Source organism: Aythya fuligula, chromosome 5, assembly GCF_009819795.1.
Source record: "Aythya fuligula isolate bAytFul2 chromosome 5, bAytFul2.pri, whole genome shotgun sequence".
In the NCBI taxonomy this organism is placed as follows: Eukaryota; Metazoa; Chordata; class Aves; order Anseriformes; family Anatidae; genus Aythya; species Aythya fuligula.
In genome coordinates this window covers 1,288,940-1,304,021 of record NC_045563.1, presented here as the reverse complement: position 1 = coordinate 1,304,021, position 15,082 = coordinate 1,288,940, and the positions used below count along the sequence as shown (strand labels likewise).

Sequence of the window (15,082 nt, the reverse complement as noted above, 5' to 3'; positions counted from 1 at the left end):
AGATTTCACCTTTAAATATATTTTGAAGTGTCAGGCATGATACTAACCCATTCCTGAAAGAGAACCATGTCTGCCTCAAAGTTCCTGAGGTGATTCTATACTAAAGGTACAGATTTTTTTTTTAAACAAGACAGCAGTAGAACCTGCAGAGGCTGGAATTCTTAGTGTGAATGAGGAAACCCAAGAAAGCTCCAAGAACTACTGAATTCCTTGCTTTTATTACGAAAATGAGAATGATCACTTTGATCAAATGAAAAAAAGTTTGCTCACATTGTGTACATGAAAAACTCTAGATACAAAAATCATCCCAAACACAGTTTGTGCTTCTTAAAAAAGAATGCAACATCATTTTGCACTGCATTTTAATTTTTGACCCCCCACACAGAATAGAAAATACATATCACAGCTTTCAAAGGCTGCCATATTAAGCTGAAGAGTTTGTTATAACACTACAAACAAAGTAGTCTCAGATTTGCTCACTGGGGCATAGAAAAAGATCTCACGGTGAAAGCAGGTTATGATTTGCCTGGGAAGGGGAGCAGAACAGGTCAAAGGAAAGCCTTGGCCCTGAACTGGCAGCCAGCCGAGACCGGCTTGTTTCCTATAGCAGCCACTGGGGCTAACAGAAATCACAACTGCTTTTAGAAAAGAAAAAGGTTGGATTTATTGATTGAATCTGTAGCATTGTATTGGGCTTAGGTGGCAGGATTTTGCTAGCGGGCAGCTGCGGGGGTTGCTCCAAGTCAGATGAAAGCCAGTTCCAGCCAAAATTGAGTCAAGGAGTGCCAGCTGCACTGCTGTGACAACACATTTAAGGAAGGCTAAAACACACCACACAGCAGCTGCAGGAGCAACAAGAGAAAAATGTGTGCAACATCTCTGCAGCCCCACGGTTACTGACGGAGAGGGCAGGAGGTGCTCCAGGTGCCCCAGCAGCCCAGGGGGTGCCCTGACAAAGCAGACGCTGCTGCAGCCTGCAGAGGACCCCATGGCAGAGCAGCTGGATGTGCCTCAGAACCGCAGCCCCTGGGGGACCCACGCTGGAGCAGCCTGTTCCTGAAGGGCTGCACCCCATGGTACAGGCGCGTGCTGGAGAAGCTCTTGGTGAGCTGCAACCCCGAGGGATCACGGTGCAGCACTTGGTGAAGGACCATGCCCCATGGGAGGGACCCCCACTTGAGCAGGGGAAGGTTGCAAGGAGGAAGGAGCAGCAGAGAAGCAGCACAGCAGAGAAGCAGCATTATGACTGCAAGCCCTATTCACCATCCCCCTGTGCCACTTAGCACAGGAGAAGGCAGAAGAATGGAGATTGAAGCTGAACCTGGGAAGAGGGGGGATCAGGACAGTGTTTTTAGTTTGGTTTTAGTTCTCATTGCCCTACTCTGTTATGAATTAGCAATTCATTAATTATTTTTTGGCGAGCAAGCTCCCTGTCCTTACCTCAACCCACACCTTATTAAATCATATCTTCTCCCCCTGGCCCACTGAGGAAGGAGAATGAAAGCACAGCTGGGTGGGCACCTAGCAGTCAGCGCAGGTCAACCCACCCCAGGAATCAGCATGAGACTGAAAAACATTCTCCAGAGAGCTCCATAAGTTAGTGCAGGGAATTAAAAAAAAAAATGCATTTATAGTAAACTAGAATTGTACAGAGATACCATTTATCAGTTATCAGCACACAAATCTTGCTTCACACATACCCTGTGAACATCAGCTCATTTTACATGCAAAAGAACAAAAAGCAAGTATTACAACAGTTCTTTAACATCCCTAATTTAGAAAAATATATTTTACTCTTTCTTCGCCGAAACTGCACAGTGAGCTTCATTCACTCTTCTGATCAAGTTGAAGGAGAATAATACTGTCCGTAATTCCACGCGTTCTGGTAATTGTACTAGAGAAAGATACACAACAATGCAAGTCAGAACAGCCATGTTCCTGGAAGGGGATCTGATTAAGCTATCTATCATTCCTGAAAGACACATCTAAGTTCACTCCTTTGTAATTTTAATTGCTCTGAACAGACCAGCTGCTGTGGTGATACAAGTGTCAACATGGGTGATACAAGTGTCAACATGCTCCATGTCACATCCAGAACAATCCTGTCTCAATGCCTTTTGTTTGAGGCTTTACATCAGATTGAGATGCAGGATGCATGCAAAGTGTGGAACAACTCAGGGTGCTCCTCTTCAATATAAGGCCCACAAGCTCTGAACCACTTTACAAAATCTACTGGAAATCAGTTTTGTTACTGAGGTAAAACTGAAGTGTGGTTTAGATGCAAAGTCAATGATCAGATTTTTAGCAAAGGCCAGTGCTGAAGCAGATACTGTTGCCTGCAGTGTTTTTAATTGCTTAAGAAGCATGCATTAAGCAGCATGCACTTAGAAAGTCTTCAAATACAGAACAGGTCAAAGTGAACCTCTTGTGCCTCAAATCCCCTCTTTGGTAACTGCCCTACAGCTCTTCCTGATTTCCATTTCAACAGAAAGGAAGTAGCAGAAGATAACGGAAGTGTCCACTCTTACAGCAAACCCCACAAGCAAGGAGAGCCAAGTGTCCTGACACTATTCCTATAAGTCTATCAGTTTGCAGCTAGCAGAAGCCATCACTGAGATAGTTGCCATGGTCTCACTGCAACCAGCTGCACCCATCTGAGCTGAGTTTAGGTATTTAGCAGCACAACCCATACTGAGATATAACAACTAGTTGGAAAAAGTTGGTAACCCAAGGTCATCTTCCGGGGCAAAAGTTTGCAGCACAGAACATGTCTATTGCCCTCTGGCAGCAATATCCTTCACTTACACTTCCCTTCACATGAAGAGCTAGCCACCAAGCTGCTAGCACTGCTCCACGCTAAGAGAGAAATATTTTACACTTCTATAACAGAAAGAAAAGCAAGCAACTAAAATGAGCTAGGGTTGTATTCCAACCTTTCCCTGCCAGCTGGCACTTGGCCACAAAGAACAGTGACTGGGAAAACAACAATTTGCATATATTCAGAACATGTGTTAAAAGAAGTAATCAAAGCATACACCTACCTGATACCAGGCGTTATAGTTGTATGCTGCCTGATTGACCTGCATGTCCCCATCCATCATCTGTGCCGATGCCATAGTTGGGTCATCTGTGAGCATCTTTTTTTCATCTGGCTCTTCTGACCTGCAAAGTTATTATACACTTGTAAATGGTATCTTAGACTTTGAAAAATATCTGTGTAAGAAATACTAGAATGGATAAGGGTAAGTAATATTTTCCAAGCTGGCATCCTGTCCAAACAGAGCAATGGAATACGAGTCGGAAAAAGATGGTAGTATGTGGTGCTCAGCACAACAGGCTGCTTTTGAAATTATACCGGTGCTCAAACTGAGACACCTACAGCATGCATCTCCTTAGAGATTTAGTTATTTTTAACAGTATTTAGTTATTCCTGTGATACACAATTAAAAGTTAACTTCCAATAATTGTTTCCAAATGTAAGCCAATAGCATAGCCCTGGCATATACTTTTAAGCAATTAAAAAGTTACTTTGTTCTAACAGTAGGTTTTAAGCTAGTATAGACTAAACAAAACAAAAAGCCTCTGAGATTGTTCTCCAAAATATTTCCAAAGCATTTACATGCTTTGTATCAGACATTTCAGTGGAGTACATGTTGCAGCTACCAGTATTGCAGAACCAATCAAGTCGGTGTATAACCTCAGGTGAACACACTCCCTACCCGTTCTCTGCTCTTCTTTTCAAAGAATCCTGCTCCTTTAGAAGTGCTTGATGTTCATCATAAGCATCCAAAAGCCTGAAGAAGACAAAAGAAAAAAACAGCACTTTGTTCACCACTTCCATGTTAATGTTTTAAATATAAGCAACCATTTTAAGAAGTCTAGTTCAAAATGTAAAAATACTAAAACATTCTAGAACAAATTCAATCCTAATCCATATTTTTTCCAGTGATTCACAATGGAGATAGGAAAACAAAACAAAGTAATTTGAAAGGGGGATTCCATAATGCAGAGTAAAAATTTTTTTCAGAAGTGTTACCTCAAAAATTCCCAACATTTTGCTCAACTTTTAGCGTGCTTCACACAGTTCTTTATAAACAAACATTATAGAGAGATTTTAGACAACTTGTCTGTGATACAACTACTCCTTCCAGTAATTAAATTACTTCACCTAAGTGTTGATGCTATCCATAGGAGTGTTGATATTTAGGAAGCTGCACTTCTTTGACTACTGGAAATGAGTATTAGACAGAATTAAAACAATTCTGAAGTTGTACCCACTGCCTTTTCCCAAAGGGTATGGAAAGAACAAGTGTATCTAACACAGAACAAGAGTTACAGTATTCACGTACTAAGTATAACCACCTATTGACGAATGAAAGCTTAAGACTTATATTTCCTAACTGAAATTCACATGAATAGCTAAATATAAAGTTCATTTGCTGCATAAAACAGTTTACAAGATATCAGTTGAAAAATGCTTCTTCTATCAATATTGCTCTCAGTGAAAAGTTTCTGGTACAGATTCTGCCCTCTCATATTATTTGAGAGCTTAAAATTTAATTTTGCTTGGACTGTTTAGGACTCCAAAGTTGCAATGCCCAGCTGCCACGCAAGTTTGAGTGTTCAGAGTCAACGTAAGTTGAAACTATTTTTCAAGAAACTTACAAAGCAGAAAAACTAACTCATGGTTAAACTTTCCGAGTTAATTAGCTGAAAAATATAAACAAAAAAAAACCTTATTTTACATTAGAGAATATTAAGATGAAAAAAAGGCTATTAGCAATAGAAGTGCAAATTTCACTTAAATATCTGATCCTCCCATGTAAGCGTACAGCACTGTTAATGATTCTAAACATAGAGAAATACCAAAAAAAATGCAGTTTTGGAACATGAAGCAGTGACTCAGGGTACAGAAATATTTTACACCTGTGTCGCAGAACACTTCACTTTCTCTTTGAGAGGCATCCCCCTTTAAAGTAAGAAGTGACAGGCAACAGGATTTTGCACTATAAGGCATTAGGTATTTCAGGAAAAAAAAAAAAAAAGATAACTTTCTGAGAAGAAATTTCTACTTCAAGATAGTCAAAATAGGACTTTGGTTTAGAAAAACACCTACACCTCAGAGAGCTGATGACAAAAAACAAAACAAAACACCTTATGGACGCAGCTAATGCTACCCCTTTCCTACTACTTTTACAACCCCTCTTTTGGTGACCTTAGTTTGGCCATTGCACAGATTATATCTTACTTGTTTACATCAGAACCAAAGTCTTCAAGAAATTCCACTTTTCTCTGAGAAAATGTAATCCTCATTTTTATAGACAATTCACCATTAACAGCTTTATCAAAACAGCTCAAAATGTTTTCTTCGTTTTGCTTGAGATCACCGCTGTACTCCATTTCAAGTAAGTTGAGATACAGTTTTGTATTTTCCTGTGGGAAAAAATAAAGTATCGGAAGCTGCAGATCTGTCATATCATATTTAACACTGAATGCATGTCTACAATGTGTGCTGAAACACAAGCATATGCTAAGACAGCCAATATAAACATCTTGTTCTTAAATGAGGTCAGAGATGACCAATATATTTCACAAATAGAACAGAAATTAGCTAACACTACAAAACCAGATGTGATGTTGAGCTAACAGTTAGGGCTGGAGTGTTACACAAAATGCTTCAAGAATACTGCCTACACGGTCACTTTTGTTTGCCTTGAGATACAAACACTCCCGTAAGTGTTTACGGTTCTAAAGAGGGAACATGAAGGTACGAAGCAAGTTATGCATCTGATTAAAGAGACTTACAGCTTGCAAATTTCCAGAGTTGAAAGCTGTAAATATGGCAACATCAGTTTAGAGGGACTGGTGTCTCCATGCAGCAATGGAACATTACATACAGTCAAAATACCTGTCATCATTGTTGCCTTACTTATAAAAGGGGTTCAGAAAGAAAAAAAAACAGTTTGCTGTATTAAAAACAAAAACAAAGAGGAAACACATACTTTGTCAATTTCTATGGCTTCTGACAGCACTTTTCTTGCCTTTGGAAGATTCTTCTGTACTTTGAAGAGGTGCCGAGCTAATTTGATGGAATAAAATGACGATTCACTAACTGACTTGGCGTTCCTAATGGCTTCTTCAAGCAGGTGTTCAGCTTCTTCCATGTTTCCATGTCTGCGCTCTAAGCTTACTCTTCGCAAGCGAACCATAGCTAGACCTAGAATACATTCTTCAAATGTTTTCAAGATTCTTCTTGCTTCGTCGATGTTGCCTAAAACACCAGTGAAAATGCCTTAAAATGATACATTCAACAGCTTCTTCAAAACAGAATCCCTCCCAGTAAAAACCTTGTTCTTACCCTGCTGTTCCTCAAAGGCAGCCCACAGCATGTGAACCATTGGTTTCTTGGGAAGATGTATTGTGCAAGCCCTGCTGTAGACATGCCTCACTCCTTCAATACTATGATTCTCCATGTATTTGGCATACTATAGTTGAAAACAGAGCAGAGATTGAACAATATTACAGCTTATATTTGTCTTTAAATACCTGACAGAACGATAAAATTCTTTTGTTTAAACCCATTCAGCACCTTTATTGAACCACTAGACTAGTTTCTGTAAGGAAGGACGTAGAGAGGCAACGAAGTTGGCATATGCAGCAGTCAAATCTGGTTGCAAGCAGACCATCTCCTAATGCAACAGATATAGTTATATATGAACAACATTCAACAAGAGTACAAAAGGTTAGTCACTAGATCAATGTATGCAGTCGGTAGGAGATCAGTGGTAAACCACTTCCCTTACCTTAATCCAGAAGTCCTCATAGAGGGCACATGAAATAACACATCTTTCAAAGAGGACCACAACTCGCTCATGAGTTCCATTTTCTATCTCAAATTCTAAGTACTCTTTCCAGTTTTTCAGCTGAGCTTTCTCCAGAGGTTTTACGTGAAAGTAAGGCCTCTTTATCTGCAAGAGTGATAGGTTGGCAACGTATGACTAATAAGCATACAACCAGATGGGTTAGAAAACAACCCCAAGCCATTCAAGTAATGCCACTGAAATAAGCAGGACTTCAGAGTGTTTCTTCATCACCTATTCGAGTCAGTCAAGTGGGATAATCCCACTTGATTGGGAAACTGCTGACAGTTACATTACACCAATGCTTTGTTTGCCTATAAAGCTTTTTGAATGCAAGTGTTCAAAGAACTTGAAGAACAAGACAATTACTCCCTTGCAAACCTACTGTTACAACGTAACAAGGACATTATAAATAACAGTTATTGTCCACATACAAATATACAATCAAAGTACTTACCATTGTACTAGTGCGCATCCTACATATTAAGTTCCAAATTTAGTTGAGAAACATGGCAAGGAAAGACAGAGCATCGGATTGAACTTCAGATGAAGTATTTACATTAAGCTGATTATTTAGTAGCTAGCAAGATTGCATTTTTACTCCTGACAAGAGGAGTTCTGATGGACAGAGTTCAGAAGGGAAAGTTTAAACACTGCTTTGAACTCAATATAGCAAGACATCCTTCCAGAGATCTTTTGCTTTTCTTCTCTTCAGTTTTAATTTCACCTCATAATTTCTCTCCTGTACATTTCTACCCCAGCGACATCCATCCAAGTCTCCAGAGAAATTTTATAATTAAGCAGAAACATTCAATCCTTCAAGGCCACACAAAACCTAAAGCCCATCATCCCCTCCACGCTCCTTACTGAGCTCTAGTATGGAACCCAGTAAGGTCCTTGTCTTGATAAATTCACAGATGCATTGGTGCCACTGAAGTAATAGTAAAGAAGGTCTAAGTGGCCTCCATCACTGCTACCTGACCTCAACTGTGTATCGACCTCACTTCTGTCCATTGTAAAGACTTATATAGTTTTGTTTTCCACTCTTTATAGACCCAACATGTTAGTATCTATAGAGAAGAAATACTTTTAGTAGAGCAGGTATAGATTCTGGCCAAGAGCAATATAGAAAACCCATCAGAAAACAGGTTATTCTATGGCATGTCTGCAGTTGTAGCATTCTTCAAATCTTCAGTAATCTGTAGCTTACTGATCCTGTGAGTATAACAGCTACACTCACACAACACATCAGCATATTTGACCCTCATCTCCTCTAGGGACAAGTTTGGTATCCTTTGCTTCCTTCTAGGACAGGTATCTCGTACAAAAGTGTTCCTGCAACACGCAGAACTGATAACAACAGCACTTCAGGCTGTTGTATAACAAGAAAGGGGAGATCGCTTTGGTCTGACTTTGTGCTAGGAATGATTACAGTGTTGTATTTTTGAGTTCCTGTGGCTTATAAGGTATCTTGCCTACTCTAACAGAGCATGGTGAGTAATGTAAGAACAGGTCTGAGATCGCGCAGACTATTAAAGAACCTCTGAGATCTGTCCCAGCTGTTCAATATCATCTTTTCAAAGAGTGTGATGTAAATTTAAGACAAGAACAAAATGTTATATAATAACATGTTTGCCAAATTGAGAATTAAAAACTTGGGCTGCTTTTAAAAAGTAATTAAGCTTAATTCTATATAGAAAGTATTTTGATAAATAAACGATTGGCTTAATTACTTCTAACATGTTATATATGGGAGCTGCAGGTTATGATGGATACTTCTGGAAAACAAAACTAACTGATTTCAGACTTGAGTGCAACCAAAAAATACACATGCAAACACGAACATCACTCTGCTTTTAGGACACGCCTACCTTTTCAATTAAAGAAGGGAGGAAGGTAGCAACTCCAGTGATTTTGTAATACTCCAGGTGCATACTGATTGGCATAGCGTTTCATACATGTACATTTAAAGACTACTCAGTAAAATAACATTACACCATCTTGCCTCTCTTCAAATACTGTTTGAAGACTGTTACATCCTCAGATGACAGAGTTGACCTCACAAGCTGCTTTTTGATAGGAAGAATGGCACAGAAGTAAAGCTAGATCTTTGTTCAAAACACCACAGTTTAAACTGTAAGGCCTGCCTAACTGTTAATCAAAATTCTTAATTCCCAGTTTGTTCAAAACTGACACATGCTGCCTCACATAGAAAAAAGAAATGAACTTACCCCTTCCTCAAATGTCCACCTCTTACTGACTTCATGTTCATTGTGATTGAACATTTCTTGATGAATCTCAATGATCCTGTGCCTCATGTTTTCTATTTCAGTGATTAGCTAAAACACAATTGTTAAAAAAAATGTAACAGGTAGATACCACAGTGCACTTTAAGATAACAGTAATATAGGCAAAGTAGCACAGATGCACTAAATGCTATACGAAACAGCTTGGGAAGGGAGGGGGGCGTTGCCCCGATGATACCTTGGCTCTTAGCGCAACCCAATTGAATTTGTTTTCTGTGTGAAGTTTTGGTCTCATCTTAACGATGATGAACTCCATTTCTTTCATACCTATGAAAATGCTGGAAGCGTATGCTCTACAGACAAAGAGCAGTGATATGCAAAAAACTAGGTGAACAGATCTGCTACAAACATACTAGATTGTCTGCAAATATATACTTCTCTTAGCCACAGATTAGGGCAAGGAATCCAACAAACTCTCTCTGCAAGTGTACCTTGGCAGGGTCAGTTATATCTTCAGTACCAGAGGGCAGATCATCTCCAGGTGACACATCCTCCCCACTGTGGCCATTCGCAGATGCCAGTTCTCTGCGCAGCTGAATAAACTGCTCCGTAGTTAGAAGTTCTCGTGGCAAATTGTTTTGTACATGGTCTTTAAACCTAAGAGAGTTAGAAACAAGTCAACACACATTTGACGTTTTCTGTTTTAATACTCTGCGTAACCAGAACACACAATAAACCCTACTGGGATTCTTTATTACTTTGTCAACCTAGAGCAAAAATGAGCATGCAACTTGTGACAACATGTGCACAAAACAAACCTCGCACTATTTTTCAGATATTCAGAAGCTTTACATTTGAAAGCAAAATTAAAGGACAAGGAAATTCAGTGGTGAAAACAGAGCACTTAGGTCTGCGAAAATTACAAGACCGCTGTATAATTTAACTAGAGCTTCCGGATCCCTCTTAACCTCTCTGTACTAACACAGAATTCTACTATCTAACACTTATCCAAGTACTGCTATTTGGGTTTCAACAAAATTAATGTTTAACCACAAACGAGCACTGCATGAGGAAGTAAGTTTTAAAAATCGCTCTTCTGCTTTTTTTTCCAAAGACATCCCTACTTCTCACTGACGCTTCCAATGCCTTCCTTTATTCCACAGCAGAATTTGTGTTTTAATGTAAAGCCATATTCTGAAAATGTGTATCAGTACTTAAAAGTTAGTCAAAGCATGAGTAAATAAACGAATATATAAAGCTAAGCAACTATTTTAAATAATAAATAAATGCTCTTAATAAATATTTTCACATTTACAGAAATAGGTTTGCATGTGCTTGAGAAATTCATGGCATTAGGTACTCCTTTGTTTTCTCTTTACCTTTGGAAGTGATGACTGTAGAGCTGTGTTGGAATTCCAAGGATACGATCATATATGGATGTAACTTCCCTCAGGTTTCCCTGCTCATTTTCCCAGTTTATATACATCTCCCATAGTCTGTCAGAACGGAAATCTGTCCCAGCGGCTAAAACTGCGTGTTCGTAGGCTCTGAAAAGTAATTTACAGTTGATTCTGGATGCGGTGACAGAGCAAGGAATAGTTCTGGTTTTTATTTATTTAGATATTTTGCTTAGATTCTAGATGTCCTCATTTACTTGCAAACCCACAAATTCATGATTTAAATTCTTCAAAGTATCTTCTAGGTATCTGTCACAAGACCTCTAGAGATTCAGAGTTCACACTTACCTTGTTTTCTCCAGTACTATTACAACAGAGCAAAAAAAGTTAACAGAAAAAAGCCAAAATACAAAACACTAAGAAAATACACAGTCTTTAGCACTTAGATCCTGCAAAGAAGCTTCTAAATTTAATTTCAGTTCAAACTGTAGTGCAACCTCTTACTCAACCAGGGCCATTACCAGCAGATGAGCTGAGATATTCTAGAATCACCAAGAAATTAAAATTAAAAATCTTCTATGGAGAACCTGTTCCAGCACTGCATACCACTCTAGAGCTTCACAAAGCATTTCTAAGGTGCAGTCTGAAGTTCACAACTTGTACCACGTTGTAATGTCTACCACTACTCCATTTAGCTCCATAAACTCCTAGAACTCCCTAAAATAGGTCGTTATTAGGTAGCCCCTTAGTGTAGCTGGATTAAGGTGTTTAAGTTATGTAACTATCTGCACGTGCTTCTTGGACCACTTAGGCTGCTTTCAACTTACCCTCGAATCGTATTGTTAGTTTCAGGATCATCGGGGTCCAAGGTGTCTTTTAAGAAGTTTATATAATGTATCCAAAGGTCAACACTAAGAGGAATTGCCTGAAGCCCTCTGCGATAAACCTATGAAGAGAACATGAACTGTACTTCAAATACTCACTGGTGTCCTAAGAGAGAGGCAACACTGTGTTATCCGGTGAACCTTAGAAATACTAATTACTGGAATTTTGTTTAAATAATCTACCATTACCATTCGGGTGGAGGTTGGATAGAACATGGCAATGTTCTGATCTCCACGTGCAGAGTCTTGATCTTCAAAGCGCAGCGGTCCCTGCATTCTGACCAGGTTGTGTGGGCAGGCTTTGGGGTACAGACCATAGGGCACAGACCCATTAGAGCATCATTGACAGCGTCTGACCAAAAATGCAATAAGATGTAGCAATTGTGACCAGCAAACCAACTATATTGCTTTGAAAATGAGTAATAAATGTAAGTGACAGAAAAGCCCTGCCCTACTTGTTAAGCTGCAGTGTAATACAGAGGCTTGCACTGCAAAGCTTGACAAACTGTAGAGGTTTAACGCACCTGCCAACAAAGAGAGAAAACATTAGCTACAAATGCCACAGAAGTGACAAGTGCAAACAAAATCCCTACAGACCTGACCACGTGTGGCAGGTACTGGCAGCCAAATGACTTGCAGCGCGTTAGTCATTATTTGGCCAACGGGACCAACGGCAACTGCTTTGCCCAGCTACCTACGTACCTCATCGGACTGTTTAATGTTGTCGTGTCGCTTTTCGAGGTCTGCATACTTTTTCCAATATCCATAGCAATATGGATAATGTGTGAAAAACTTGTCAAACGCTTTCCTGGCAGCCGGTATGTGGTTCTGCAAGAAACACACAGCGAAAGGTAATATGTTATCTCCAACATACAGCCCGAGGAACAGAACAAGCACCTAGCCGGCATCTTGTCCAGGAACGACAGCTGCAGGCAGAGCATGCAGCCATGCAGCGCAGTACACCATCTCCACCGTCTCACAGACAGATCAGGAGAAGCATAAAAACAGGACAAAAACGATGAAGTGTCTTCAGTAGCTTTTTCCTAGCCACAAAGTTCACAGCTTGGAGACTTCCTTAGACAGAGTCATTTTCCTGTTACAGCCCTGTGCAATTTTTGTTTTTCATGAATTTACATGGGCTCAAGAAGCAACAAAACTTCTGTATTCAAGTATCCTGCAGTTAAGTCCCACAAGTCAGTCCTATGTTGTGTAAAAATCCATTCGTGCTTTTGGGCACGTGGTTAAGAATCAAATGAAAGCAACAGATGGGAGGTCACATTGAGCTTATTCTCACCAAAAGCTGAGAAGGGTGATACAAAACTCAAGTGGGATCAACATGTTTTTAGTAATAGTGAATGTGCCCAAGTGCCTAGCTTTCAAAAAGCTAGCAAGAATTTTCTGTTTGCATTATAGGTGATTATTTACTACCAAAATCTAATTGCAGAGAGTTATCTCTAGTAAAGAACAAGTTCTAGCAGGCAGGTTCACCTTTAGAATCTGGAACAAAGTTCTTTTAAGTGTAAAAAAAACCCACATTATTAACATTTTCAAAACAATTACTGTTTTAACACTGCCTTCAAAATTGTTGCTCTTGTTTTGTGATCTCTGCTGACAACACTGGTAACAGTGACTGTCTTGAAACTGTATGTATGACACACAGGTCTAGATTCCTTACTGGAATAACTGCTGTCTTAAAACAGCACGTATCAACGCCTGATGGACTGTTCTAGGTTTGTTACTGGAATATGTTAGCTAATTTGGTTTTGTTTGGTTATTTCTGGAAGACTAAGGAAAAAGGGGGCACATACTAACCTCTTGCTCTACGTACTGCAGGAGATATACCCATCCTGTGAAATCCTGGTGATTGTCCTCTACTACTTTCCAGAACTTGTCAAAATCTGGAGGGAAGCCAGCCTCAATATCTGTTGTCTGTAAGCTTTCAATATTTGGAATTTCACCCTCTTCTTGTGCATTCTCTTCATTCAAATCAGGGGAACTATCAGGTGATTGTTCCATCTCAGTTACACTCATAATTTCTGTACTGAAGTCCATATGCTGTTCTTCTGTTGCTGTTTCGGTGCCATTGCCTGTGCTGTCATTGCTTACAGTCGTCGTTGTCGTCTTCTCCTCCTCCGTATTATCCGAGTTCTCCATGGCTGAGGTTAAAGGTGTCCTGCAGTACTATCCTACAGAAATAAAAACATTCAACGTTCCAGCAGTGAAGATCCAAGTAGAACTGGGCTGTGAAATATCAGCCCATGCAGTCACTAATTCAGCTGCAACACTAGCAGAAAAAGGCTTTGAGAGCTGTAGCTGTTCCTACTTATAGGGAGGGGATGAGGGAAGCTTTTATTCCTAATAGCCGTTACTTAAATCAGAAAGCTGCCCACCCTCTCTAATGGCTGCAGAGAGTAGATTGGTTAAGCTACAAATAAAGAGCTGAGGGTATTAAGATGTATCCCATTGTGTTACTTTAAAAACAGCTCATTGATATTGATCTTTCTCTTGCTCTAACATAAGAGCGTGGAAGACTCAGAAAAACCTAAAACATTCAAAAAAATAGGGATTTTACCTAAACAACCAGAGGCAAATTTCTAGTTAAACTAGGAACATGAGTGTGAATGGATTACTCCTACATTAGACTGCAGAAGGTAACACTCGAGCAGTTTCCTGATTCTCAACCATTCAAGAGTCTCCCACGTGCCTCATGCGCTCCTGTGTTTCATCACATCTGCTTCACTCATGAGTCTCATCCACAGCTAAAACAGAAGTTTGTACCCATCGTATGTTTTGACATACACACATAAATCTTTGTGGGTTTTCCCAAAAAACTACAACAAATAACTAACAAGGTATAAAAGCAAGCCAATACAGTTTTCCTGGGTGATTCTGTTCGTAGTTCTAAAACTGAGGAGGCTAGCAAAACTGTCCTTACACATACAAGAGTTTTAAGGCCTAAACTTATTCTGAGACGTGATGGATATTCTCCACTTCTGGCTGATTCGGGCGATGTGTTCCAGCTCAAAAAACACCTCCCCCAACTCCAGCTACGTCCTCGGATTAGGAGAAGGAAAACGGGAAAAAAAAAAAAAAAAAGGGACACACACACACACGCACACTCTGCGTTTCAAGCACAACCTCCAGGTCTCTTCGGCAGTTTGCCTCCAACCGAGCGCCTTCGGGAACGCCCCGAGGGCAGGGCAGCAGCGCGGGGCCCCCCCTAACGGCGGGCCTGCCCCGGGAGCGGCCGGGAGGCCGGGGCACACCGCGCAGGGGCGGCCCCGTGCGCCAGGCCCCGAACCGCCGCCGCCTGCGCCGCGCCTGGCGGTACCCGCAGGGCCCCGCTGCCCCCCGCAGGCCTGGCCGGGCCCCGCACGCGGCAGCGCCCCGCAGGGCACGGCCCCGCCCCCCCCCTCCCCCCGCACCGCGCGGCCCTCACGGCGCTGGGCCGGGGCCGGGCCAGACCGGGCCGTGCCGCCCGCCTCGCTCCGTACGGCCCCAGCCCGGCCCCGCGGCGCAAGGCCCGCGCTGCCCGCCCCCTCCCCACGCTCCCGGCCCCCTCCCCACACCCCCGGCCCCGTCCCCACACCCCCGGCCCCGTCCCGGTCCCGGTCCCCGTCCCGCACCTCCCGCGGTGCCCCCGCGCTGCGGCCTCCTCGCGCTCCGCCGGCCACTGGACGAGCGCGCGGCCCGCG

General features: G+C 41.4%; 1 protein-coding gene and 1 non-coding gene across 4 annotated transcripts; both read right to left on the bottom strand.

Annotated features, from left to right (window-relative positions):
• Nucleotides 1–199: 199 nt before the first annotated feature.
• Nucleotides 200–15,071, bottom strand: PRPF39 (pre-mRNA processing factor 39). 3 transcript variants are annotated; one of them, XM_032187645.1, is made up of 14 exons: nt 15,014–15,071; nt 13,200–13,573; nt 12,090–12,215; nt 11,331–11,449; nt 10,486–10,653; nt 9,598–9,763; nt 9,092–9,199; nt 6,804–6,968; nt 6,359–6,485; nt 6,003–6,271; nt 5,249–5,433; nt 3,720–3,794; nt 3,042–3,162; nt 200–1,894 (listed from the first exon to the last, which is right to left on the bottom strand). In XM_032187645.1, exons 2-14 carry the CDS (start codon nt 13,539–13,541, stop codon nt 1,841–1,843), a joined length of 2,025 nt encoding a protein of 674 aa, XP_032043536.1. In that variant the 5' UTR covers nt 13,542–13,573; nt 15,014–15,071; the 3' UTR covers nt 200–1,840. The 3 variants fall into 3 exon arrangements, with proteins under 3 accessions (XP_032043536.1, XP_032043537.1, XP_032043538.1); XM_032187646.1 differs by lacking the exons at nt 13,200–13,573; nt 15,014–15,071 and adding exons at nt 11,577–11,739; nt 11,843–11,911 and having other exon boundaries at nt 12,090–12,153; XM_032187647.1 differs by lacking the exons at nt 13,200–13,573; nt 15,014–15,071 and adding an exon at nt 11,577–11,686 and having other exon boundaries at nt 12,090–12,133.
• Nucleotides 5,841–5,926, bottom strand: LOC116490418. The gene has a single exon (XR_004253375.1). It is a non-coding gene; the product is annotated as a small nucleolar RNA SNORD127 (small nucleolar RNA).
• Nucleotides 15,072–15,082: the final 11 nt, after the last annotated feature.

Coding starts and splice junctions, on each gene's coding strand:
- PRPF39 (XM_032187645.1), bottom strand. CDS start 13,541: ATGGAGAACTCGGATAATACGGAGGAGGAGAAGACGACAACGACGACT. Junction 11,450..12,089: donor ACATTAAACAGTCCGATGAG/GTACGTAGGTAG, acceptor TTCTCTTCATAG/GTTTATCGCAGAGGGCTTCA. Junction 3,163..3,719: donor AAAAGAAGAGCAGAGAACGG/GTAGGGAGTGTG, acceptor ATAACTTTGCAG/GTCAGAAGAGCCAGATGAAA.